The sequence below is a fragment of the Excalfactoria chinensis genome, chromosome 1 (genome assembly GCF_039878825.1).
Source record: "Excalfactoria chinensis isolate bCotChi1 chromosome 1, bCotChi1.hap2, whole genome shotgun sequence".
Lineage (NCBI taxonomy): Eukaryota > Metazoa > Chordata > Aves > Galliformes > Phasianidae > Excalfactoria > Excalfactoria chinensis.
In genome coordinates this window covers 73620614-73645416 of record NC_092825.1, presented here as the reverse complement: position 1 = coordinate 73645416, position 24803 = coordinate 73620614, and the positions used below count along the sequence as shown (strand labels likewise).

General features: G+C 49.8%; 2 protein-coding genes and 1 non-coding gene across 4 annotated transcripts; all 3 read left to right on the top strand.

Moving 5' to 3' along the window:
• The first annotated feature begins 153 nt into the window (after window positions 1-153).
• Window positions 154-23078, top strand: ATN1 (atrophin 1). Of its 2 annotated transcripts, XM_072338328.1 has the most exons (10): window positions 154-351; window positions 14899-15093; window positions 15290-15427; window positions 15791-15904; window positions 16743-18718; window positions 18794-19016; window positions 19096-19813; window positions 20862-21005; window positions 21263-21443; window positions 21972-23078. In XM_072338328.1, the coding sequence occupies exons 2-10, from the start codon at window positions 15016-15018 to the stop codon at window positions 22003-22005; spliced, it is 3606 nt and encodes a 1201-aa protein (XP_072194429.1). In that variant the 5' UTR covers window positions 154-351; window positions 14899-15015; the 3' UTR covers window positions 22006-23078. The 2 variants fall into 2 exon arrangements, with proteins under 2 accessions (XP_072194429.1, XP_072194438.1); XM_072338337.1 differs by lacking the exon at window positions 154-351 and having other exon boundaries at window positions 15052-15093.
• A 394-nt stretch (window positions 23079-23472) lies between these two features.
• On the top strand, window positions 23473-23532 carry LOC140247519 (U7 small nuclear RNA). Its single transcript, XR_011902699.1, has one exon. It is a non-coding gene; the product is annotated as a U7 small nuclear RNA (small nuclear RNA).
• Window positions 23533-23534: 2 nt separating this feature from the next.
• On the top strand, window positions 23535-24368 carry C1H12orf57 (chromosome 1 C12orf57 homolog). The gene is made up of 3 exons (XM_072353347.1): window positions 23535-23692; window positions 23761-23937; window positions 24021-24368. Exons 1-3 carry the CDS (start codon window positions 23638-23640, stop codon window positions 24167-24169), a joined length of 381 nt encoding a protein of 126 aa, XP_072209448.1. The 5' UTR covers window positions 23535-23637; the 3' UTR covers window positions 24170-24368.
• The last annotated feature ends 435 nt before the right edge of the window (window positions 24369-24803 follow it).

The following is a 24803-nucleotide window of genomic DNA, read 5'->3' as shown; positions in this document are numbered from 1 at the left end:
GTGACGGGGCGAGAGAGGGGAGGGGGGGCTCGTTCTGGGCTCTTCGGAAATGGGAGGTGGCTAAGGGAGGCGGGCGGCGAGCGGGGCACAGGCGGCGGAGCTTGAGAGCGGGGGGCGCGGCGGGGACGGGGGGCGCCGCCCCCCCTCGGAGCCGCTGCCCCCGCGCCGCCGCGATCCCGGAGGCACAAGAGAGAGCGGGGGAACGAGGAGCAGGAGGAAGGAGGAAAAAGGAGGAGAGGAAAGGAAAAAAAGAAAAAAAAGGGAGGGGGGGAGGGGGGCAGCGTTTAAATCCCTTCCCCCGCTCCTCTCCTCCATTCCTCCCTTCATTCGACCTCCTCTCCGGAGCCGCCGGTGAGTCCCCCTCCCGCTCACGGCCGCCTGTCATTTTCGCCCACTCGCGGGGATTCCCTCCCTCCCTCCGTCCGTCCGTCCGTCCGTCGGATCGGGGCGGGGGGCGCGGGCGGGACGCGGTAACCCCCGTGGCGGTGGGGAAGGGCCCCCGGCGGTGCCTTCCCTAGCGCGGACGCGGCGGGCGGGGCCGGGTCGCGGTGGCTCCGGAGCGAACCGCTCCCCGCGAGAGGGAGCCGGGAACGATCGTAAATGACCGAGGGGGGCCGCCCGCCCAGCCCGATCCAGCCCCCGGAGCGGGCCCGCCGTGGGGTCCTGGGGCGGGGACCCCCCCCCCCCCTTCCCCCGGCCCCGCCGCTTCCCGGCGTGACGTCAGCGCCCGCCGAGCCCCCTCCCTGCAGAGCGAAGTTCGGCGGGGGCCGGGGCAGGGGTGCACCCGGGGCGGCGGAGGGGCCGGGAGCTGTGAGCGCGCAGCTGGAATTGAAATAAAACAATGCTGGAAGGGAATCGGCCCTCCCGCTGCCGGCCGGGCTCCTGCCGCCCGAAAAATGTCGACGAGAATCCCTCTGGAGAGCCCCTTATTGTCCCCGCTTTCCAGGTGCAGCTTGGGAGCAGGCAGGAATAACGCCCGCGAGCGGTGTTCGCAGCGGGCTCTGAGCGGGGGGACCGGCGTACGGCCGAGTGCGTGCGCTCCCTCTCTGCTGCACATCCGTGCGCTGCTGGGATTCGCCCCGCCGCTGCCAACCGCAGCACGGGCGGACCTGCTGCCCCGCTCACGGAGAGAAACAGCTGCCGGGGGACCGGGGAGCACGCACGGCTCTACGGGTGGTGGCATCTGGGGGACGCTGGTGCTCACTCTCCGTCCTGGGGTGTTCGTGGGCTCTTCAGGTCCCTGGGAAAGGTGGCAGTCGTATTTCCTGTGCCGCTCTTTTGGCTGTGCCATCGAGTCGGTCGCTGCTTAGCCCCGCTGGCCCGCAGATGGCAGGTTGCAACGCTTTGGTGGCTGTTGACCAGCGAGTCGCCGGCTGTGCTTTGGAGTGGCAGCCATTTGGTCATTGTGGTATCGCTTTTGCACGCTGCTTTGCTTGCAGTTGAGGTCTGCCGATCGCCTCCTGCCAGCTGCAACGAGGTTCTGAGGTTGCTTCTGGAAAGGGTAGTGTCTTTAATTGCATTTGCCTCAGTGCCGTGGCTGCTTGACTTCTGCAGTGAGTTACTAAGTTGCCAGCGCAGCTGCTTGTGAGAATTTGTGTCTTTTGTCTGCACAGTCTGTTTTGCAGTGCCGTGATTCTTCATCAATAGCATCTATCTTGGAGCTAGCCATTCAAATCGGTTGTGAATATATCTCTCCTGGGCTTTTGTACTGGATGGATGGCATGGGAACCTCTTTGCTTTCTAGCACTGAAAAAGTGAGGGGAAAGTAGCAGGCCATTACCTCAAGGTGTGTAGCAGGAAAGCAGTTGAATACGTCATTCATCTTGTGCCACCTGAATGGTGGAACACGGTTATTGAACCTTCAGTTGTGCTTATGCCTAAAGGTTCAGAGATCAGCCGTGTTTTCCCTCAGGAATCAATGTGTTCATGTCAGAGCACAGCCCTTCTGGGTTTGCCTCTGTTTCATGAACTCAAGCCCCACCATTGTTTGAGTTGAAAGCGAGTCTCCTTTCTTTTAAGACAAGGGTGTTGTGCATCACTGCTGTGCTGTACCTGCATCCTTCAGGGAGTGGAAGGGCTGAAACTCCAAAATCATTGTCCCTGAAAAGGACACTTGCGAATGTGAACAGTCAAATTGATGGAAGGAATTTCATCCATCTTTCCCAGCCTATTTCTTGGTCTATTTATCTCTATTTTTGTTATTGGTGTCCGCATAACCAGTCATTTCTGCATTTCCCTCATCTTTGGAGGGAATAGTCTGGCCTTTCAAACCATACTGTTCTGGTTGTGATTCACAATGGAGCTTTTCAAGCGTGGCTTTGAGGAGTGAATTTGCAGTGCTGTGTGCTTCTTGCTGGAAATGATAGAACTCCTCTAAACATGTGAAAATTAAATGTGCACTGAGTTCTAATAAAGAAGATCAACAGGTTTAACCTGCTGTGATGGCCCGCCTTTACATCTTTTCATATGAATTTACCTCCTCCCCCATACTTTGTACCCCTTGGTACAGGTTCCTACATCCTCACCTTTGGATTTGTCTGCAGAAGGATTCACAGTCAAATTTTTTTTGTGGACATACTTGTATTCCAAAATAATACCACACACACAAGGATCGATGACTGTAGCCTTGCAAGATCGTTATACCAAGAGCAACCTGATAGGTATTTGTCTTCAAGATGGGGAGACTTTATTTGCAGCTGGAATGGATAAAGAAGGTTATGCTCATCCCTATATTCAACCTCTGTAACTCCATAAAAGCTTTCCTTATTGCTCCTTGGCCGTAGATTGGCTTGAGTTGGAAGGGACCTTAAAGTTCATCTAGCTCCAGCCTCCCTGCTGTGGTCTTCCTCATGTTCATCGGCACTGTTCTAGAGCGTGAAGGTGGAGTTGATGGTTGTAGATGCTGTGGAATTTGTGTAGGGAAGAATTAAATTGCTGGATCTGTGTTGTAATATCTTTGCAAACAAAGTCTCTGCAATTGATTTGAGTATTTATTTGATTCTACCCCTTCTCAAATATCTCCCTGCATGCTTACTCAGTCTTTTATTTTTTTTCTCTGTAGGTATCTGCCTGTTTTTATGAAAACCTGTTTGCCTCCTCTGTCAGCTTTTATCTTCCTCAGCTCTATTTTGTCTTTCTCCTATTACTGTTCTCTTTTGGACAAATGAACTACGTTCTTACTTCTGGTGGATTTTTGTTTTTCTTCATTAGGAGTTATGAAAATATGAAGTATGTTTCCTGCATTTATCAGTTTGTCTTTTCTATCTTTTCTTCCTGAGGACTGTTGCTAATGAAGTACAGAATGGTAATGCTGTATAAATTCCTTGAAGGGCCGAAATATATATTCCTTGAAGGGTCGAAAGGAGAAGGCAACTCAGGTTCCAAATGTGAAAGTATAAGCATCTCCAAAAACATCGTGCTCTTATATAAGTGAGCTACTTCTAGGGTACGTGTTCTCTGCAGAATTAGTTCACGTGGTCACAGCCTGATGGCAGTGAGTTTTTTAATGTTAACATGAGGTACTGCATTTCAAGACCTTGCCTGTGTTACCGAAGCTGCTGAGGTCCCCAGACATGTTGCTTGGACACGCGTACCACTGCCCTTTATGTAACACGAAGCTGGGGGATCTTTCTGACCTTCTAGTTATGTAGTGGGCAACTGTTGGCCTACAGCCCATGTTCTCATTGTCAAGTGTGTGGAGAACGGTGAGATGCAAGGGGATGTTTTCCTCCCAAGCAATTTGAGATTTACCTCTATATTAGCTGGGGGGGGAGGGAGGGGTGAATGTGGGCTTGAGAGTTGTTGGGAGAGAAGATTTGGCACATATTGAAGTTTGATACTAGCTAGTTTTGTGAGGGAACGGTCCCTTCAGAAGCACCGCCTTCCCTCCAGTTCTGATGATGCTCTGCTGCTGCAGAAATTTCTTACATTCTGTTTTCGCTGTTTGTTGTGGCAGCACACATTGATTTGTTATTGTCTCTTGTAAAAATATCAATGTTTGATTGATTGCTGTGGCGGTATTTTCACCTAGAAACCAAAGGGTAACTGCAATATCTTCTCTGAGTAATTTTTGCCAATGTTGGTCTGACTGAGCTTTGCTAAGGAAGGGTAACTGGTTGCTTTCAGTCTTCCTCTATGCCTCTTGCCCTGGTGACATTGTTCATCATAGATCAGTTTAGCTGGAAAATTTTAGTCGTGTACTTTCCTGCTTTACAAGCCACTTGGTGATACCTTCATTCTTCCACAAGGTCTTTCTGTGTTGTATATCATTTAAGTGAAGGCTTCATTTGAACAACCTTTATCTCTTTTTATGTGTGTATGTATTTTATGTGCACGTATATATACACACATACACCACGCGATATACATATGTAATAGCATATATATAGCATCACAAACAATATGCATCATAATATATAGTACATTAGGTTTTAAATAGAAATGGTATAGTGTATTGGATTTAAGGTTGTAACTATGAAGTAGTATATTGTGTGTGCTACTGTTTTTCTTTCTTTCAGACGATGCAACAGATGAAGTGATTTTCCTTGGAATCATTCAGAGCTTGCCAGCAGTCTACTCTCTATGAGCCAAATGTGATTGTTCATCAGGCTTTCCTTATACGTTGCTAGATTGATGCTTTCAAAGTACAGTTTCACCCAGGACTAGACCCTTCTCAATCCCTCTATGACTTATAATGACTTCAGCATTAAAAAAAACTGTTCTGGTTAGTTAACTGCACTTCTACCCTGCACAAGGTGGGGAATTTCACCTGGGGGTCTTTGCAGAAAACATTAGAACATTTTGTAGAAGAAAAGGGGGAAATATCATTAAAGATTTCTAGCAATACACTGGATCCCTAGGCAAGTTTTTCAAATAATTAATCTATCCCAGTTTTCAGACTTTACCCTGCTTCTGTCCAAAATTTTTCTAGTTTCAGCTCCTATCCATTAAATCTGGGGTCTTTGGTTTATAAATTAAAGAGCTCTCAGCAATTTTCTCCCTTTGTAATATTCATAGGTCACGGTCATCACCTTTTGACTTTTTCTCTAATAAACTAAACATGTTGAGCTTCTTAAGGCTCTTTTTGTAAAGAGGAAGGGGAATTACCAGACCTCACATCTTCCTTATTGTTCTTTCTCAGAAGTTTTCAATTTGCCAGCATCATTTTTGAAGCATGCAAGACAAAACTACGTACACTGTTCCCATAACCGTAGAATCACCCGGGTTGGAAAAGAGCTCTAGGATCATCCAGTCCAACTATGCATCTATCACCAATATTTCCCACTAAACCTTGACCCTCAGTAAAACATCTGAACTTTTCTTGAACACCTCCAGAGATGGTGACTCTACCACCTCCAGCACGTGACCACTTGGCTCAGAGAAGTATTTCCTGACATCCAACGTGAACCTCCCCGGGTGCAACTTGAGACCATCCCCTCTAGTCCTATTGCTGGTTATGTGGGAGAAGAGATCAACCCCTACCTCACCACAACCTCCCTTCAGGGAGTTGTAAAGAGCGATAAGATCACCCCTGTGCCTCCTCCAGACTAAACAATCCCAGCTACCTCAGTTGTTCCTCATAAGGCCTGTGTGCCACGCCCCTCCCCAGTCTTGCATGTAGTCAGGTAAAAACATTTCTCTATTCCTGCTCTCAAAGAGCATCTCTCTCTTTATGAACTGGTGGATTTCATTCATTCAGGAATGGCCCCTTTAAAGGTCCTGTGCTGGGAATTCATGTTCAGTTTGCCACCGACTGTTAATTACAAGGCCTTTTCAGAGCTTCTGTTTATCCTCAAATCTTCATCCTTGAACACATTCTACATTCTTCCGTTCTTCATGTTGAAATCTTCCATAATTAAGATGTTTGTCTTTTTATGCAGCCTCACTGTCACAGTAGTACCAGCTGATCAGTGCTGTATACTGTGCCTCAGCACTACCCACAGACATTACCGTGTTTCTGCAAACATAGTTTGGCCGGTTCCTTCACCAACTGCCAATGAGTCCCATGATGATCCACTGTTGTCCCTTAATGGCAAGCTTTGGGAAATGTACTTTTTGACAGTGGATCCATGCATGAGGTCCTTTTGACAGGACAGGTCATGCTCCCAACCATATCTGTGCACTAGGTCACAGATTGCCAAGTGCTGCTTTACAGAAATTACCCAATGCTTTTAATGTCTTATATGATTAATATGTCTTGGGCAGTGCTTTCATTTGCCATCATATCTTTTTCCCCTGGCTATCCAGTTTGGGCTTAATCTGGTAAAAATCATGCCTATGAGCTCAGTTGCATACTTGAGAGGTGGAGGCCGGTACCTGTGGTTCTTTAAGGAAGATTATGCTTACGTACATGGCAGCATTTTTGCATGAATTTGTTATATTAAAATCTTTTGGGATCAGGGAGAATCTTAGATGTTTGTGACTTCTAGTACTTCATTGTATCATGACCAGGAAGACCTTGACTCAGCCTAAATCATCATGTTCTCTGTTTTTTTAAAATCATTAAGAACTAAATCCAGTGGTTCTTTGTGAACTTGGTGAAATACGTAAGAATGCTGTTCCTCTCCTAAGAGCAATTCAGTGCTGGCACTGGTTCCTGTGTGACTGGGGAAAGTGTTCCCTGAGATGTTCCTGATGATTTCATGAAGCCTTGCAGTTTGCTGTGAACAGGGGATTTGGGTGGAGATCTCTGGAGATTTCACATGTAAATCTTCCTGTGATAAACTATTGGGTTTCCCTTCTCTCAGCCTTGCAGCTGAGAGTGATCATTCCACTTAGCCAGTTCTGTAGAGGAATGATCTATGGGATTTCAAACAAGGGAGTGACTTAGAGCTTATCAATGTCTTGTGCCAGCAGCCCCTGTTCCTGTGCCCATCTCCATGGCCATAACTCATTCCCTTTCTCCTGGATTGTCTGTCTTCTTCCCACTCAGACCTTGGCCTTTGCAAAAATGGCTGTCACATTGACTTAACTGTTAGTCGTGGATTCCTAGAAGCAGAGAATCCAAAGGCCATACTCAGATCACTGCCTGCAAAACCCCTCTGAGTACCATGCCAGCTACTTCCTTTTGCAGACTTAGTGCATTCTATGTTAATAATAAAGATTTTATTTTACCCTTGTTATGCTCTAGGGAAAGTTGTTTCAGAGCTTCACCGAATGGATGAGAGGTTTCTCATTTCCATCTTAAAATTGTTGACAGCCATTTTACACCAACCTTCTTCCTTAGTTTAAGTACCCCTTCTTTTTGTGTTTAATTTTTGCTGTTCTGCAGACAGTAATTGCATGGCCTCGGCTTTTATATTGTGATATTTAAAAAAGAAATATCTTTATAGCTTTTATACAGGACAGACAGACTCTTTGTGTCCCTCATTATTCTGGAAACTGCTTTTTGTGTCTTCTGTAATACACTTTGGTCTTTACAGATGCTGGGTAACCAAAGCATTGTGTGGGTTGCCTGGCAAATTCAGTGTCCCTTGGCATTGTTACTCTCTTTCTCATCACTTGATAATACTTGTGTGATACCTTCAAAATAACAGTGGTCTCCTTAGCCCTCCTGTGTTTAATAAATCCCTCTCCTCTCCCCTGTTTCCTACTGATGAGCAGAAGTTCTGTTGGCAGATTTACTTGTTGTTTCTCTTCATGCTATTGAATAATGGCCATCTCATCCAAAGTCCGCTGCTCCAGCAGTGGTCACTACTGAATACTTGGGAAGAACAGTAATATAAAGCAAGCTTATATGCCATTTTCCTCTGGTACTCCTACAGGTTTCAGCCATTTTCAGTGCAGGGACTGCCATAGCTAGATGCGGTTTCCTGCTATTCAGTGAGCTTCAGATACCCTATCTTGCACGAAACTCATCTCCCCTTAAGCCCATGAAAATTTCTAGCTCTCACAAAGTCCTTTGATGAGAAATTCTGCAGTGAACCACCTAATTCCAAGACCAGTTTCTTTCTGTTGATTTTGAACTTGTTCTTTGTAGCGTTATTTGATGGTCCTCATTTCTTGTACTGGAAAAGACAGCAAGGAATAATTTTATACCCAACTCCTTCTTTTCATGTATGGCTTTACAGACCTTACTGACACCCTCATTTAGTAATCTTTTTTTTCTGGACAAAGGTATTTAATCCATTCAGTCATGCTTTTTCATTGTCTTTTCTAGTTCCTGTGGAAGGAACAGAACTGCAGGCGTGTGTAGGCAAAGCATGTGTTTATGCAAGTGCAGAATGGCAACCACTATTTTGTTTTCTGTTCATTTCTACCAGGTTGTTTACTTTCTTGATAGCTACTGAGTGCCAGGGTGATGTTTTCATGGATCAGCCTCTCATACCCCACAGATATCGCTCTTGAATGGTACTAATCAGTTAGGAGTCCATCAGTTTATGTGTGGAGATGGAGTTATCTTTTTCTTTGTGCATTGCTTTACATTTGTGTAGATGAAAGTTCACGTGTCATTTGATTGTTCAGTCATTCCTCTTGGAAAGTCCTCCTGCAGTCCTCTATCAGTTCTCACCTTTTCTGTCATCTGGACTGATGCTTTCAGCCCTTTTACTCGTTCAGATCCCTTTACAGGTTTAGATCCTTTTAGCTCCTGAGCTTTTCTCTGTCTCTTCAACATTCTGACTAGCTTGCCTGGGGCAGAGGGTCTGAGTAGTGAGCCATACCATGGCCTGGGCGTGCCTCTGCCAGCTGCAGAGTGACTTGTCTTTGCAGAAAGGAATGGCAAAACATGACATTAATTATTTGTTAGAGGAGAGTTGGGTGGATGGTGTGGCTGTGTTCTTATGTTTATCCTGCAGCTACAAAGTTACCAGCAATATCTCTCAATAAAGAAGTAGAGCAGAGGCCTGGAACCATGACAGGCCAGCAGGCAGATAATGTCGGTGTACCAGCAATTTGGAGCCATGGTACATGGAGCCGTGGTCAAAAGCTATGACACGAAATTTGTGACTGAACATCCCTTGCCTCTAAAGATGTTTCAGTACTGGGATGGAAATCCCGGGTCAGTTGGAGTAGGTTTGTTTTTTAAGATATTTGGGACATGTCTGAGCAAGTACACCTAGATTTGGGGCCAGTCCAGCCGTGAGCAGAAGTTTGGAGAACTCTAGAGTTTCCATCCAACCCAGATCTTTCTTTGAGTCTCTATCAAACTGGCCTTTGATGTTTTTGAGCAATTTACTTTGCTTTCCTTAGTAATGGGAAATTCATATATAAAAAGTGGGAGGGTATGAATTACAGTAATTAAACAACTCCAGAGGTGAGGTATGCTCAGGCCTTGCAAATACAGAAGGTGCTAAGCTTCCTAAAATAGCGAGCATGGAAGTGGTGATGTGTCCCATCTCAGCCATGCATTTGTTAGCCTCCGTCCCACTCTGTGTTGCATTCTGTGGTCTTCTGCTAGCCTATCTCTCCAGGACACCTCCTCTGGAAAGGCCAAATAATTCTTCTGAGATTTTGAAGTAAATCTGTTACAGACTTTCAGTCATTTTACTGTGCCCTCAGGAACCAGCTTACCATTAATGTAACGTTCTTTAGTACATCAACCTTCATTTAGTGAATCAGACTTCATTTTCAGTTGCTTTTGCAACAATTAATATCCTCTTCTATGCTGTCAATTCAGCTGATGTTAAATGCATAAATGTTTTTATTATTTATTACCTCACTCTCGCTCTAATTGTTTTTGTCTTTCATTCTTCTCATCAGAAAATATGTTTTATTCTCAGATATGGGTTTTTTTTTGTTGTTGTTGAGTGGAACTTCCAGAACTGCAGCTTTCACACTTAACATTTTTATATCTTGCAGTTGTGTAGAAATAAGAAAACAAAACATTAATGCAGACTTAATAAAAAGTAAACTGGATTTATCCCTTTAGAGTGATAGACTCTGAAAGTTTCTTATCTGGCCCCGTTTCTTGAAATGGGAACATTTTAATTTCTGTTATTTTATAGGGGTGAAGAAGCTCTTAGATGTCATGACCAGTGGATTTGTAAACAAGTATTGTCATTATGAAATATATAAGATAAAGAATAAACCTCGTGACTGAAGTTGAGTTCCAGCGTTATTTTAGTATTGCTGTAGGTAGACCTAAACCATGGAGGGTTCATTCACTTATTGCATGAACTCTGGTAGAGAATGAAGTTTCCAAAAATGTAGATTTACATGTATTGGTTAAGTTTATTTAAAAATGTTTCATAGTGACACATTTTGTGTGATTCTTTGGTGAACTTAGTTTGACTAAAAGAGCATAACCATTTCAGTAGTGTAATTTATTATTATTATTTACGCAAGATAACTAAAATTGGAAGCCATTGCTGTCTTTGCACTGAACTCATACAAGCTGATTTCTGAGCCCTAACAGCAGTTAGGCAGCAGTCCTGTGCAGCAACAGGAGGTGGGGGCTGGCAATGGGTAGGGAAGCTGAGGAGGTCAAGGAAAAGCATAGTTGGTTTGGTACAGAACTCCTGGCAGCTCCAGTAAGAGTTGGATTCCCCAGCTTTGCAGTCATTTTGAGTAGAGAGATGAGGTTAAACTTTGCTCACTGGGTAGGCAGGAATTCCTGTTGGAGGATGATTATATGACCAGGTCTGCCATCTTACTCCTTCACTAATCCAGTCTCCAGCCTGCGTTCACATTCTCTGCATCCACCGGCTGTTGTAATTATTCTGTAGGAGCCATAAAAATACCTGTGTCAATTACTACCTTTCATTCAGTGTCACATAAGCATACTTCTTCATAACAGAAATTACTATATGGAACAAAAAATAAATAAATGAAGTAAACATTTGCAAGTCATGGGGATATTTGCAACCAAGATAATATTAGCTACAAGCATTTGCCCGCTGCCCTCTTTATAGCCAATGACTTTAGCATCCTAATCTTTTCACTTACACAGTCACTTTCACACTTGGTGTACATATGGGAGAGCTGGCGGTAAGACTGCAGCATGCAACCTGAGCCCTGACATACTTATCATTTATTGCTATCTAACACTGGACACAGAACTTTCCCCCTTCCCTCCCTCTTGCATGCCCAGCTCTGAAACACCAGGATTAGACCACAAAATCAGGTAAGCAGCCATTAGGAAATGTCACACATCAGGATGTCTGACTTCAGTATTTTAGATAAAACTTTGTATTTTCAGTTACTCCACGGCTGTTAACCCCAGCTGAATCTCTTGGATTTTTTTTCCCTCATTTTACAGTTAAAGGAAATGGGGATAGGAGTTGAAAATGTATTGCCTGGAAACACAATGCAGCGTAAGATATAGCAGCTACTGTCTTTCTCCCCTTGACTGCATGTTCCTGGCAATCTTGCTCCAGTGGGTGCTCACCTCTGAGTGGTCTTTACCTGCCATGGGGGATACACTGATTTACATCACATCTTGCTTTCAGGGTGCTTTCAGCATCTGCAATATGTTGTTATAAAGCTGCTGCGTTCATTTCACCACTCCTTTTCATCCTTTTGGAGGAGAAGGGAGAGAAAAAACAGGATGTGAACTTGAAGCTAATAAGCTGCAGAGAGACCCTGTCTTGGCAAGCTAAATGCCTTTGATTTTACATAGGATTTTGAATGTAGTTCTTAGATTTAAAAAAAAATTACTTAAGGAATTTTCACTGTGTACTTACGATGATTCCCAACTGAAAAACAAGCAAGCAAAAAACAAGAGAAAAAAAAAGCAAGTTTGAACTTCAGAACATCTATACTTAGACTGAAGGAGGACCTCTACTGACTTCTCACTCAAAAGTCGTTTTCCATGGACTGTCACCTAGCAGAAGATAACTCTGGCCAGGCTATATGTCTGCAAACTGAAGAGGGCTTAACACTCATGCATGGCTGGCTGTCCATTGGCACTGCATTCTCTTGTACTGCCCTTGGCCAATGCCAGCGAGCACTCCCTGAGACGATGCCCAAGCATGATTTGCAGGTAGCAAGATGGTGTCACATTGCCCCTTCTGGCCATGATCTGGCCACACACCTTGACATCTTTGCATTGTGCCCCCAGCTATAGATGTGATCTGCCCAATGGTGCTGGACTTGGCTGACATTTGATCTTGGGCAGACCGGAGCTCTGTATTTGGTCTGCCCATGCTGGGAGTGACCCTGCTGGTGAGCACTGGCTGAGATGACAAGGCCTTTCTGGCCTTGCTGTGTCTTGGGGCATCTTCCAGGCCTCCCCAATTTACCGAAATTGCCTCTGCTGTTGGCAGCATGTGTGGGCTGCACATCTGGGTATAGACACGCAAGATTTCTGGGGAGTATTAGGGTTGTTTGTCACTTAGCACCCCAGAAAAGCCCCCAGTCACTGTTCTAAGCCATCTGTGCTTCTGCTGCAACATATGAATGTTTTTCTTAGACTCTCAATCTAGTATATAAACTATGTACAGAAATATGGACATTAATGTGACTTTCTAAGAGAACACGAGAGCATGTTTAAGTAGGTAAAACTTGAATGTGTCCCACTGGGACTGGACTTTCTTCCATCTCTGATAGCTGCAAAGAGCTGCTTCACACCACAGCCTGTGAAGAGCAGAACCCCAGGCCTCCTGCTGCCTTGACAGGTAGAACAGCCCACTCAGGGCAAGGAACCACACATAGCTGGTGGCTGGAGGAGTGGGATCCATTTTGGCTGCCATGTGGGGATGCCTGTTGAGTTCAGGAGGCTGCACGGGGCTTGCAAGAGAATACGGTGGGTTCTTGGAAGTGCATCTGGCTGGGTTATACAAATACAAGCAGCAATTCCCAGTGCCTCTTAACTCAATTTAACCTGTAAAGGGCTTCACAGTGCCAGGAAAAGGTTATCCATTTGGCAGCAGCAGTACCAGATGTCTCATTTTCACAAAACCACAAGGTGGTAAGAACTTTTCATGGGCATTTAGAGGGATCTTCAGTGATGGGAAGGGTTATGTGTAGCCCAGGTTTTACACTTCCTTAATTGGCAGGGCTTCTCTTCAAGCTTTTATTTTGCCGATGTTGAGATTAGAAGCAGCACTGTGATCCTCTGGTGTGACCTCTGACAAAGCCAGCCATTGCTGTGCTGAGCCAAATAATGTGTGGGTCAGTTTTGCTTTAGAAAAGTCTTAACCCTCGAAGTGGCAGAAACTTCTGCCCCAGTGGTTAATTATTGTCTTCTGAAATGTACCCGTTTGCTTCTGGCCTTGTTTGGTGCTATGTATTTGGCAGCTGAGAAAAATACTGAGTTGGTATTTCCTTTAGAAAGGGAGGTTCCAGTAAGCATTTGCCTTACCTCCCTGGGTAGACAGCTGTCATCGTTATTATGGAGCTGCTAGAAGGCTGAAGCACGCCCTCTGTACCACATGATAATGTCCACTGTGGAAACTATGGGTGGCTTTGCTGCTGAGTGCAAAATAAAGAGCAGCAACATGTCAGCAGTGGGCTGTTGCTAGCACTGTGCATTCAGTCAGAGTGGAGCTGGTACCTGAGGGCTGCCAACATGGTGTGTGCTGGGATTGAGTTCAGCTAGGATTGCCTTCCTTATGGCACTCCTTTCTTGTCAGAAATAGTAATTGTAGGTGCTTATCTGGAATATACTCTAGTATCAGTGTAACTGACTGAATTAACAGCTGAAGGCCAGGTTATGCCGGAAAATCAGGGCTGTAAAAGATATCAGTTCATAGGGATTGAGAGAGTACTCTGGCTCCAGTAGGTCAATTCACAATGTCTGTGAGCTATTTTTCAATTAAAGAAGAGGTCTAAGTTAATGAATTGTTGTGTGTGAGAATTAATGCTGGATGAGTCCCCTGTGGCTTTCATGGTGAGGGTCAAATAAAATATTGATGAAATTAAAACAAACAATCCCTGTTCTTCCCAAGTACCTTCTATATGAGTGTCTCAGCACTCACTGGGGAAGATGAGGAACCCCACAAGGAGCAGGTCAGGGAAATTACTTGCATTTTATGAGCAGGGAGATGGAGGCAATGGAAAGCTGCAACTCAGGTCATGCAACTGAGGGCCATGAGCTCTCCCATGTCATGCTTTTGCTCTGATCTCTGGGGTCAGCTCCCTTTGGAGAGATGTGAGAGTGCTTCCAGACTCCAACACTGGCTAGCTAGAGGCTGACCCCTTCAAATCTAGGTTGGCCTCAAGAAGTCCCGACTCTGAAGTCTTAGATTTGTTCCCAAAACTTCCCAATGCTTCCAGAGCCAAGCACGTAACCCAGAAGACAAGCGTATGTTTCCTGATGCTTCAACCATGGGACAAATTTTGTTGTCTTGCAGATTGTCCATCCCAGATGCTGGGTACAGGAGCTTGTACAACAGGCTGGAGGACAGTCTCTTTGGATATGCCTGTGCAGTACAAGGCAATGCAAAGGGTCCTGAGCTGGAGCCAAGCAAACTCATGCGTGTTGTCTGGAGAGGTCAGGGCTGTATCATCCTCCTTGCAGCAGGGATCTCAGGGGGCTTATTACACAGAGTTAGCTAATGATAGCACGTGGCCAGTTAAGGATAACTTACTGCAGGAACAAGTGCAAAGAGGAACTTCTGAAGTCAGAAAATTTAGCGGTGAGGAGCATTTTAAAGCATTTGCCTATTGGTGTTTTTTTAAACTCTTCTCTCTCTCTGGAGATAAATAAACAAGGAAATGGAAATAGCAGAATGATTTCAGAGGAAAATCAAAATACCCATAACTCATTCCTCCCTGCTTCCTTCCAAAAATTTCTCTTGCATCCTGACTGCCTCACATAATGTCTGTATCAGTCCTAGAAACTGGGAATCAGGTATGACAGTGAACAAGTTTTGTCCTTCTAATGGGAAGGTTTAGGTTTATTGCATTCTTGGTAAAGATCCTTGCATCTGTAATAATTTTGCCATATTTCTATAACAAACCACAAAAGGATGTTCCATAATCTACTCACTGTTTCTCCCCATGTTGTCTCCCTTTCAGTGCCCACCAGAGTTGTGTTGCCTTGCTGGTGTAATCCATCACTTCCAGAAGACCTGCTCTTGCCCACCTCAGTCTCCCTCAGAACAGTGGCAGGGGGCTGCAAAGCAATAAAAATTTATGTTTTCATCAAGCCGTGCCAAGGAGAATGGGGGTCCCACACCCAAAAGAATGAAGACACGACAGAACAAGGACTCGGTACATAAGATGGAAGGGGGAGGTGGGATCCCAGAGACCAGCAAGTGCTATGGGTTGGGACTGAGGCTCGTAGCATTGCTGGTGAACCTGACTTTGGTGTGGTGGAGTGCCAGGATTTGGGGCTATGGGAGGGCAGGGGTCAGGGCAGGAGTTGAGGGAGGTACAAAGTAGAACTGATCTGATGATCCTTCTCCAGATGTCTATGCGAAGTGGACGGAAGAAAGAGACTCCAGGGCCCCGAGAGGAGCTCAGATCACGGGGTCGAGCTTCCCCCAGTGGTGTAAGCACCTCCAGCAGTGATGGCAAAGCTGAGAAATCCCGACAAGCAACAAAGGTAGTATGAAGTAGTGCATGGCTGTAGGGTGCCAAAGGGCTGCCCAGGATGGGCATGACCCATTTGGGAATCCAGACGTAGAACAGATGGGATCTACCATGCAACCCATGTGGAATTAGCTACCTGTTAGCTGAATTCCTTTCTTTTATCCCCAGTGCTTTGTACTTTCTGATATCTCAATTTTCAGTACTGTTTTTTTTTATATCCTGGCTCAGTGTTGCCACTGCAATGTCTCGATGCCTGCTATGGTCTGCAATAGAGATGGTGCTGTGTCTTGCCTGCTTCCAGCTGACAAAGCCAGGCAGGGTGGGAGGTTTCCCTGTGGCCTTCTCACCTCTCTGTTTTCTCTCCTCTGCCTTGCAGAAAGGCCGGGTGGAGGAATCCTGTACCCCCAAGGGCAGCAAGCAGGGCCGAACAGAAGAGATCTCTGAAAGTGAAGGGGAGGACAGCAGTGCTCCTAAAAAGACTAAAACTGAGGTGAGTTCTCTCCATTATGGTTACTGGCACATTCTGGACCCTATCTGTGCTGCTCACACATGTCTAGCTCGAGATTCTTTTTGCTTGATATCTCTGCCACATCAGATAGTGCTCTACAGCTCTTCTGCAGGCAGAGACCAAGTGACACCTGTAGTTACACCTACATAATTTCTCCGTGTGGACTCTGCTCAGTTCAGCACTGATCTTTTTTTCAGTTGAACTGCTCTTGTTAGCTCTGAGGCTCACTTGTTAGTTGCCCACATTAACTTAATCACTGACCACATTAATCACCACGCAGTGGGGGGGGGGGGAGAGAGGAGGGCAGTGGAGAGAGCAATGGCGAACACAGAATGAACCCCAAAAGGCAGGAAGGATGTGCTCAGGGCAGGGCCTGGAGGAGGTCTAGGAAGCAGGTCTCTTGCTGAGCAGGGTGTCAAGAAAAGCCTTACATGAGGAAGAACTGTGGGTTTGGGGGCTGTGTGAGCAGCACTACTTCCCTTCCCCCCTTGCTGTGCCACCTGGTGGTAGCACTGGCTCATATCTTGACCAGCAGCCTGTTACCAGTGCAGGTGCTGGGACCTTGTAGGTGCCTTGTCTCGGCCTCATCTGTAGTGGTTACTGTGTTTCTGAACATGAGATGCCCATCATCATCTTGTTTCCAAGTGTGTGATAAAGTACCGAAGAGCACCTGAGCTGCTGTTCCAAAGGGCAGCAAGAGGACTGCCAAATGAAGCTTCCTTCCTTCAGTGTGCTAGAGATAGCAGAGGAAGGTGAGATTGAAAAGTGTCATGCATGATCTGTGAGGTCACGTAACTTCTCCTTCCTTTCACTACTTCAGGAATTACCCTGTCCTCCATCCCCTTCTGACGTTGACAGCCTCGATGGCCACAGCTTCAATGATGAGATGAGCAGCGACCCACGGGACATCGACCAGGATAACAGGAGCACCTCACCCAGTGTCTACAGCCCTGGCAGTGTGGAGAATGACTCCGACTCCTCCTCTGTGCTGTCCCAGGGCCCATCCCTCTCCTACCACCACCCTCCGCTTTTCCCCCAGAGCCCTCCGGTCGCCCCCACTTCTGACAGCCTGGCCCGTCCAACTGAGCCTGGCTTCAGTCTCCCAGGCGAGGCCCACCCCCAGGGCCCCACAGCTGGCGGCTACCACTCCCAGCTGGAGGGCCAGGCCTCCCGCATTTTCCAGGCTCCAACCCCACAGACACCTGCCTCCTCTTCTTCTGCCGTTGCCACCACTTCTGCCCCCTGCTCTTCTTCCTCCTCTTCTTCTTCCACTTCCACCCATGCTCCTCTCTATCCTACGGCCAACGTGGTTCAAGTTGGTTCCAAAATTGCTGGTGGAGCAGGAGGCCTTTCAGCAGTGGGGAGTCGCGAGCAGGCCCTCAATGCGAAGCACAATCCACCACCCACCACTCCCATCTCACTGGCATCAGTGGTTGGGGGGCTCCCCCCTCAAAAGACTTCCCCAGCCAACCCACCGCCTGCCCCCCCAGCCTCCGCGCCTTCTTTCCCACACGTCTCAGCCAACCTGCCACCCCCACCGGCCCTACGCCCACTGAACAATGTGGCAGCCTCCTCCAGTTCCCCAGGGATGGCAGGGCAGGCCTTGAGTGGGCACTTGGCATCACCCCACGGGATGGGCCAGGACAAGGCACAGCCTCTGGCCCCCTCACGCTACCCCTATGCACCTCCGCAGCTGCCACCCTCCAGCTCTTCTGCTCAGTACCCGCAGCCCTCCCCCACCCAGCCCCTGCCCAGTTACACTGCCTCCTATGGGCACTCCTTCCCCCCGCCCAGCGGCCTTTCAGTGTCCAGCCAGCCCCCCAAGTACACCCAGCCCTCCCTACCCTCACAGCCTGTATGGAGCCAGGCCCCTCCTCCCTACAACCGTCCCCTGGGCAATGCCAGCTCCCATCTCCCAGCCTCCTTCCCTGGTCAGTCTCCTCATCACCAGCAACCACCCCAGCAGCACCACCATGGCCACGGCACTGGCGGGGGAGTCTCCCCAGCTGTAGCAGCGCCCCCCCCACAGCCCCCTGGGGGTTATCCCCATGCCCTGGAGTCCAACAGCCATCACCCATCTCATGCCACATATGGGTTGCGGCTCTACCCCCCCCACAGCCAGGCCACTTACAGCCAGGCTCCCTCAGCTGCTACAGCCCCTTCTTCCTCCTCTTCCTGTTCCTCCTCCTCTTCCTCTTCCTCCTCCTCCTCCACCTCTTCCCAGGGAAGCTACCCTTCCATATGTGCTCATCCCCCAGGGCAGAGTCCTGCCACCTACACCTTCCCCCCGCCGCCACCCCCCTCCCCAGCCCACGGGGCTGGCCCTCCAGTCACCTCTGCAGCCACCACCCTCTCTACCGTCATCACCACCATGGCCTCCCCATCTGCAGCCCCCTACAAGACCGTCTCACCCCCAATGCCCCCCTCAGCCGTGGCCCCATATGGGAAGTGTGCGGCCTCCCCCGTCCCCACCTTCCAGCCCCCAGCTCCCTACAAACCAAGCTCTCCCCCAGCTTCCTCGGCTGCCCCTTTCCGGGCTGCAACCCCCCCAGGCTACCGGGTAGCATCCTCCCCTGTAGCCAGTGCCTACAAGGCCGCTTCACCCACCCCGCCTGCCCCACCACTGCCAGGGAGCTTAGCCACCCCAGCCCCACCACTGCCACTCAGCGCTGCCCAGATCAAGCAGGAGCCATCAGAGGAGTATGAGCCCCCAGAGAGCCCTGTGCCACCTGCTCGCAGCCCCTCACCGCCACCCAAGGTGGTGGATGTGCCAAGCCACGCCAGCCAGTCGGCCAGGTAGGAGCATGGAAATCCCCACTCTGTCCTGTCCCCATTCCTTCAGCACTGACACGCTGTATTTGATGCCCTCAGATTCAACAAGCACCTGGACCGTGGCTTCAACTCCTGCTCCCGTACAGACTTGTACTTTGTGCCCCTTGATGGCTCCAAGCTGGCCAAGAAGAGGGCGGACCTGGTGGAGAAGGTGCGACGGGAGGCTGAGCAGAAGGCTCGGGAAGAGAAGGAACGAGAGCGAGAACGGGAGCGAGAGAAGGAGCGGGAGCGGGAGAAGGAGCGAGAGCTGGAGAGGAGCGTGGTAAGTGCAGAGGATGCTGGAGGCTGACATTGGCTGCGGGCCGCAGGTATCCTGATGCCGTTCCTTTGCTCTCTTGCAGAAGATGGCCCAGGAGGGCCGGCCAGTGGAGTGCTCCTCACTGGGGCCTGTCCCCCACCGCCCTTCCTTTGAGCAGGGCAGCGCTGTGGCAACTGTGCCCCCCTACCTGGGCCCCGACACCCCGGCCCTGCGCACACTCAGCGAATACGCCCGGCCCCATGTCATGTCCCCCAGCAACCGCAACCACCCTTTCTACGTGCCGCTGGGTGCCATTGACCCAGGCCTGCTGGGCTACAACGTGCCAGCCATCTATAGCAGCGACCCAGCCACACGGGAGCGGGAGCTGAGGGAGAGGGAAGCCCGTGAGAGAGACCTGAGGGACCGGGACCTGCGAGAGCGCCTCAAGCCTGGGTTTGAAGTCAAGCCGGCTGAGCTGGAGCAGCTCCATGCCGTGCCAGCTGCTGCCATGGATCCATTCCCACGCCATGGTGGGCTCAGCCTGCAGACGGCCCCCGGTCTCCATCCTGCCTTTCCCTTCCACCCGGGGCTGGGCCACTTGGAGAGGGAGAGGCTGGCGCTGGCAGCTGGCCCCACTCTGCGTCCTGACATGTCTTATGCTGAACGCCTGGCGGCCGAGCGCCAGCATGCCGAGCGGGTGGCTGCTCTCAGCAATGACCCACTGGCCCGGTTGCAGATGCTCAATGTGACGCCTCATCACCATCAGCATTCCCATATCCACTCCCACCTCCACCTCCACCAGCAGGATGCCATACACGCAGGTAAGGACTACACGGAGCAGCGCTCTGCTCCTGCTACATCCCATCCTCTGCCTCAGAAAACCCAAATATTGCTGATGCAAGATTAGAGGAGCCCAGCCCCACCTCTTCACGCAGAAAAGGTCATCCTCATGGTCATTGGACCTCCCACCAACGAAAGACACTGTAATCTTTTGCAAATGTCACGTGAGTTTGCTGCGTGGTGGAGAGCAGAACTGCTTGCACCACAGCTTTTAGTTTGGGACCCTTAGAATGCAATGCCAGGTGAGCACTGGCTCCACCACATTCTGGGGCTGTGGGCTGCATTCCTCACCCTTAGGATCTGCTGAGAGCATGCCCTGCTAACAGCAGCCTCAAAAGCATCTTTAATGCCTGATAAATGTTGGATCTGTAGTTTGCTCCTGCCGCTCTTGGGATGGGATAGGGGAGAAGAATGGTAAGGAGCTGGAGGTAGCCATCCTTCAGAATGGAGTTGTGGCCCCTTCCATTTCTTTGTTCCACAGGACACCAAGGTAAAAAGGAGCTTATCTTAATGAAAATCTCATGGAAGCAAAGCCCATACCATCATATAAAGAAAGAAAATTGCCATCATATAGAAAGAAATTGCTGGGCCTACAGAGGTGCTGTGAAAGGTCAGCAGGATGTGGTGGCAGTCAGAAGCAGACACCCATGCTAATCATCTGCTGTTCAGAGGCGGCATTGGGTACAAATAAATGGCCTGACAGTGGCTTTAAAGCACTGGAAAATGCAGTTTTCATATAAAATAGTATCACCCTTCTAGGTACAGGCTAGATGGTAGAGCGGGCCCTTGCAGAATCAACTCTGAAGAGTATGGGCAAAGAGTATGGTCCACACTGCTTCACATGAAATTCAATACAGGCAAAAGGAGTAATACTCAAAGGCAATGGTACTGCTTTGCATGCCTTGAAATTGTTCCAGCCCTAATGCAAAGCAACTTGCCCCACACCAGTTTTGTTGTTATGTCCTGGGCTCTTCCATTTGTGGCTTACCAAGCACGAGGCAATTACCTTTTGACATCTTTTCTTCCCAGCCTCAGCTTCTGTCCACCCTCTGATTGACCCCCTTGCCTCGGGATCACACCTCACTCGGATTCCATACCCGGCTGGCACCATCCCCAACCCTCTGCTCCCTCACCCTCTCCATGAGAATGAAGTGCTGCGCCACCAGCTCTTCGGTAAGAGTGCTCTCAGACCTGCTTGTCCCCTTCACAGGGCATTAGCAGAGCACTTTGGGGCAGGGCGGCTTTGGGGGGGTCACAAGACAGGTGGAGATCTATGAGTTCTGGCACGGTATGGGTTGGGTGTAGCACAGTGTATGTTAGCAAGACTGGAAGGTTAAGTGCCACAGAGCCTTGACTGGTCTGTAGGAGCACAGGCAAGGATGGAGCTGTGACATTAGCTTGTTCATTCTCTCTTTTATCTATTGGTGCAGCTGCTCCCTACAGAGACCTTCCAGGATCTCTCTCTGCGCCCATGTCGGCAGCGCACCAGCTGCAGGCCATGCACGCGCAGTCGGCCGAGTTGCAGCGCTTGGCTCTGGAGCAGCAGCAGTGGCTCCATGCTCACCACCCTCTGCATGGAGTGCCACTCCCCACCCAGGAGGATTACTACAGGTACGTGCACCAAGCTGAAGCTCACGCTTGGACTGAGCGTAGCAGAAACACTAGGAAAGGGGCACATCTGTGTAAGCAGTGGGGTTGGAGGTATGTTTCCCTATATGTGTGTGTTTCCAGACTGACCCCATGCTGGGAGTGGGGATTGCTTGCTGTAGTGTACATCTATGGGCTGTTGGACAGAGGCTGTGGTGGGGCTTCGGCTCCTGTCCTTTGCAGGAAATCAACCTGTTTCACACAGGCCAATATAGTGATGAATATAGTGATGAACTGACACCCTTACCAAAATGCCAAGTATTCGAAGGGCTGGATGCCCTTGCCAAGGCAAGGCTTTCCCAGAAGCTTGTTGGGTGAGAAGTGCAGCATATTATGTTTTAGGTAGCGCTTCTTACAGGAAGGATTTGCAGGGTTTCCCAGGCTGGCACTGCCATGCAGGACTGGGCTAGCAACTGGCATTTGTGCAAGGCTAAATAATTTCTCCCTATATCTTCCTTCTCACAATCACCTTGTTTCTCTCCTTTATCTTAGTCACCTGAAGAAAGAAAGTGATAAACCCCTTTAAATTGACTCCAACCGTCAACATGACATCCCCATGTCTTTCTGTGAATCAACCAAATCCCAGGGGAGGGGAAGCTGCAGTGATGCGTGTCAATCCTACCCTGCAGCACACTGCAAGAAAGGATGGGACAGAGCTATGGTATGGCATACTGGGAGCAGAATGTGGAGGAGAGCACACAGGGAGGGACTGCAACACCAGTGATGGACTTGAAAGGATCTGTCCACGATTTCAGCAGAGCTTTGGAGGAATTCAAATCTGCATCACAAAGAGCTGGAAAAGATCAGCACTGTTGGGAATTCAAGATGGCAACAGCTCCATCCTTCGTTTTGAGGGAGCGGCTGTGTTAAATAGAGAAGGACACACGGGACTTCATGTACACAGTGCCACCCTTCCTGCTCCTGTGAGCAGGAGCTGCAGCCACGATGCACCTCCAAACCCAGTGGAGCCTTTCTTCAAGCTGCCTCCTCCTCCCCCTCACTGTAGGTGTATGGTACTGCTTAGCGATGCTGAAAAGCAACGCGGAACTTGTTCAGATGAGCCTAAGCAGCCTCTCATTCTCCAGTCTCCCTTCAGATGCGAGCAGTGCGTTCCTGGACCCTTGAAACACGGCACTGCTGCCTGCTGCCAAGGCAGCTCCCCGCTGCTGGGTACTGAGCGCTGCGGGACTGCTGGGCACGGCCATGCTTCCCCCGTACCTCATGGACAGCCACGGCCCGCAGCTGCCCCTCGGTCCCAGTGCCAGGCCTGCCCCAGCGGCACCCCTGCCCTCACCCCCACACTTGGTGTACTTTGACTCATGCACATCCTATTAGACGTGGCAGTTTGATGTAGCAACGTGTGCCCCCTTCCCCCGCGTGCGTGTCTGATCTCACGGTTGTATAACTCGAGCGGTCCCCATATATATATTTACTTAACCATTAAAAGGAAAAGGAAACTGACCCACGGCCCGGATATGGAAAATGCCCCCACCACGTTCCCCACGCACTCCCCACCACACATTCTAATAATTTATATATATAAATATATATATGAAGCTCTTAAAAAGAAAAGCAAACAAGCAAACCAAAACCCTTCCAAGAACCAGACTCCGTTGTGTTCATTTCTCGCTGGGCGCCGGGCCGAGCCCGTCACTCTGGCCCGCGGTGGGCGGGGCGTTTGGAGGACACGCCCTCTGCACTGCTCCCGCCAATCGCAGCGCTCGCCCGAGGCCCAGTCGAGCCCATCCTCTCTAAGGGGCGGGGCGTGCGCGCAGCGGCACCAATAAGAAGCAGCTGATCTGCATACGGCCAAGAGCGGCGCGGCGGGGCTGTGGTGCGTGGCTACGGAGGCCGCCGATAGCGCGGAGCGGGCGGCAACATGTGTGGGAGAGCCGTGGGCCCGCTCGGACGGCGGCCCGGGGCGAGGGGCTCGCTCGCCCTTACTTTGGGGCAGGTCTGTGCCTTGCGCGCCCCCACGCGGGGCGGATTTCGGCAGTGATTTCAGCTCTTTTAGTATTTGTCCAGCAGGTTTCCCGCCCCGCGGGAAGCCCCACACTGCAGTGTAACGATAGGGCGGGGCGGCGGCGGGGCGGCGCCTGCCGTGCGGGAGGGGAAGGCGGGAGGTGGTGGTTGGCGGTGAGAGGGAGCGCTGGTCCCCATGGCGGCCTCCGCCCAGGCTCCGCCGCCGGCCCTTAGCGCGGAGCAGGCTAAAGGTGAGCGGTGTCGGGTGTGCGGTGCGGGGCGGCGCGGCGCGGTGTGTGAGGGAGTTGTGTCACCGCAGTGGTGCTGGCCGAGGTGATCAAGGCTTTCGGGGCGCCTGAGAACGTGCAGCGCATGGACGAGGCCCGGGAGAACGCGTGTAACGACATGGGCAAGATGCTGCAGTTCCTGCTGCCTGTGGCCACGCAGATCCAGCAGGACGTGATCAAGGCCTACGGCTTCAGCAGCGACGGCGAAGGTGGGCGGTCCCGGCGGAAGGGGGGCGGGGCTCGTTCCGCCGAGCGCCCTCTTCCTTCCCTCCCTGCCTCCCTCCCTTCGCAGGGGTGCTGAAATTCGCCCGGCTGATCAAGTCCTACGAGTCGCAGGACCCGGAGATCGCCAGCATGTCGGGAAAGCTGAAGGCTCTGTTCCTGCCCCCCATGAAGCTGCCGCCGCACGGGGCTGGCATCGGCGGAGTGGCCGCCTCGTGACGCCGCCGCCTGGGCTGGTGCCGGTGGTCCCCGGGGCTCTGGCCGGAGCCTTCCCTCGCGGCTGGGGCTGTCTGCGCTGCTGCTCAGCCGGCCCCGGGAAACTGAGCGGTTAAACGAGGAAGATAACGGCGTGAGATGAACTGGCTCCTTTGTGCATGTTTCTGTGTCTGGCTGTGAATAAAAGACGTCTTGAAAGTGCCCTCATTCAGTTATGAATGGACGTAAGCTGGTGCTGCTATGCAGGTAGAGGTCCTTCTTCCTGATGCAGAGCAGTCAGAGCGGTGCCCGTGTCTTATGTGGTGAGACCTGAGCTTACAGTACAAGGGGCTGGCATGTACCGAGTTCTGCAGAAAATACACTTTATAATTCAAGCCTTAGTATGCCCTCCAGTTTGTCGAGATGTCTTTGCAAGAACAAGTATTTACAGATGTGCAATTTGAAACGTATTAGGCAACATGTTCCCGAAAACAGCATTGTCCATAAGATGTTGTCCAGTGATGTAAATGCAGCTAAGACAGTACTGCTCATTCAGACACTTCCCCATACACTCCTACAATGAGCTTCTGTGCCCGTGTTCTTGTTTCCTATCTAAATGTGTGGCAGACTTGTCAGACTTTGTTATAAAAGTGGCAAC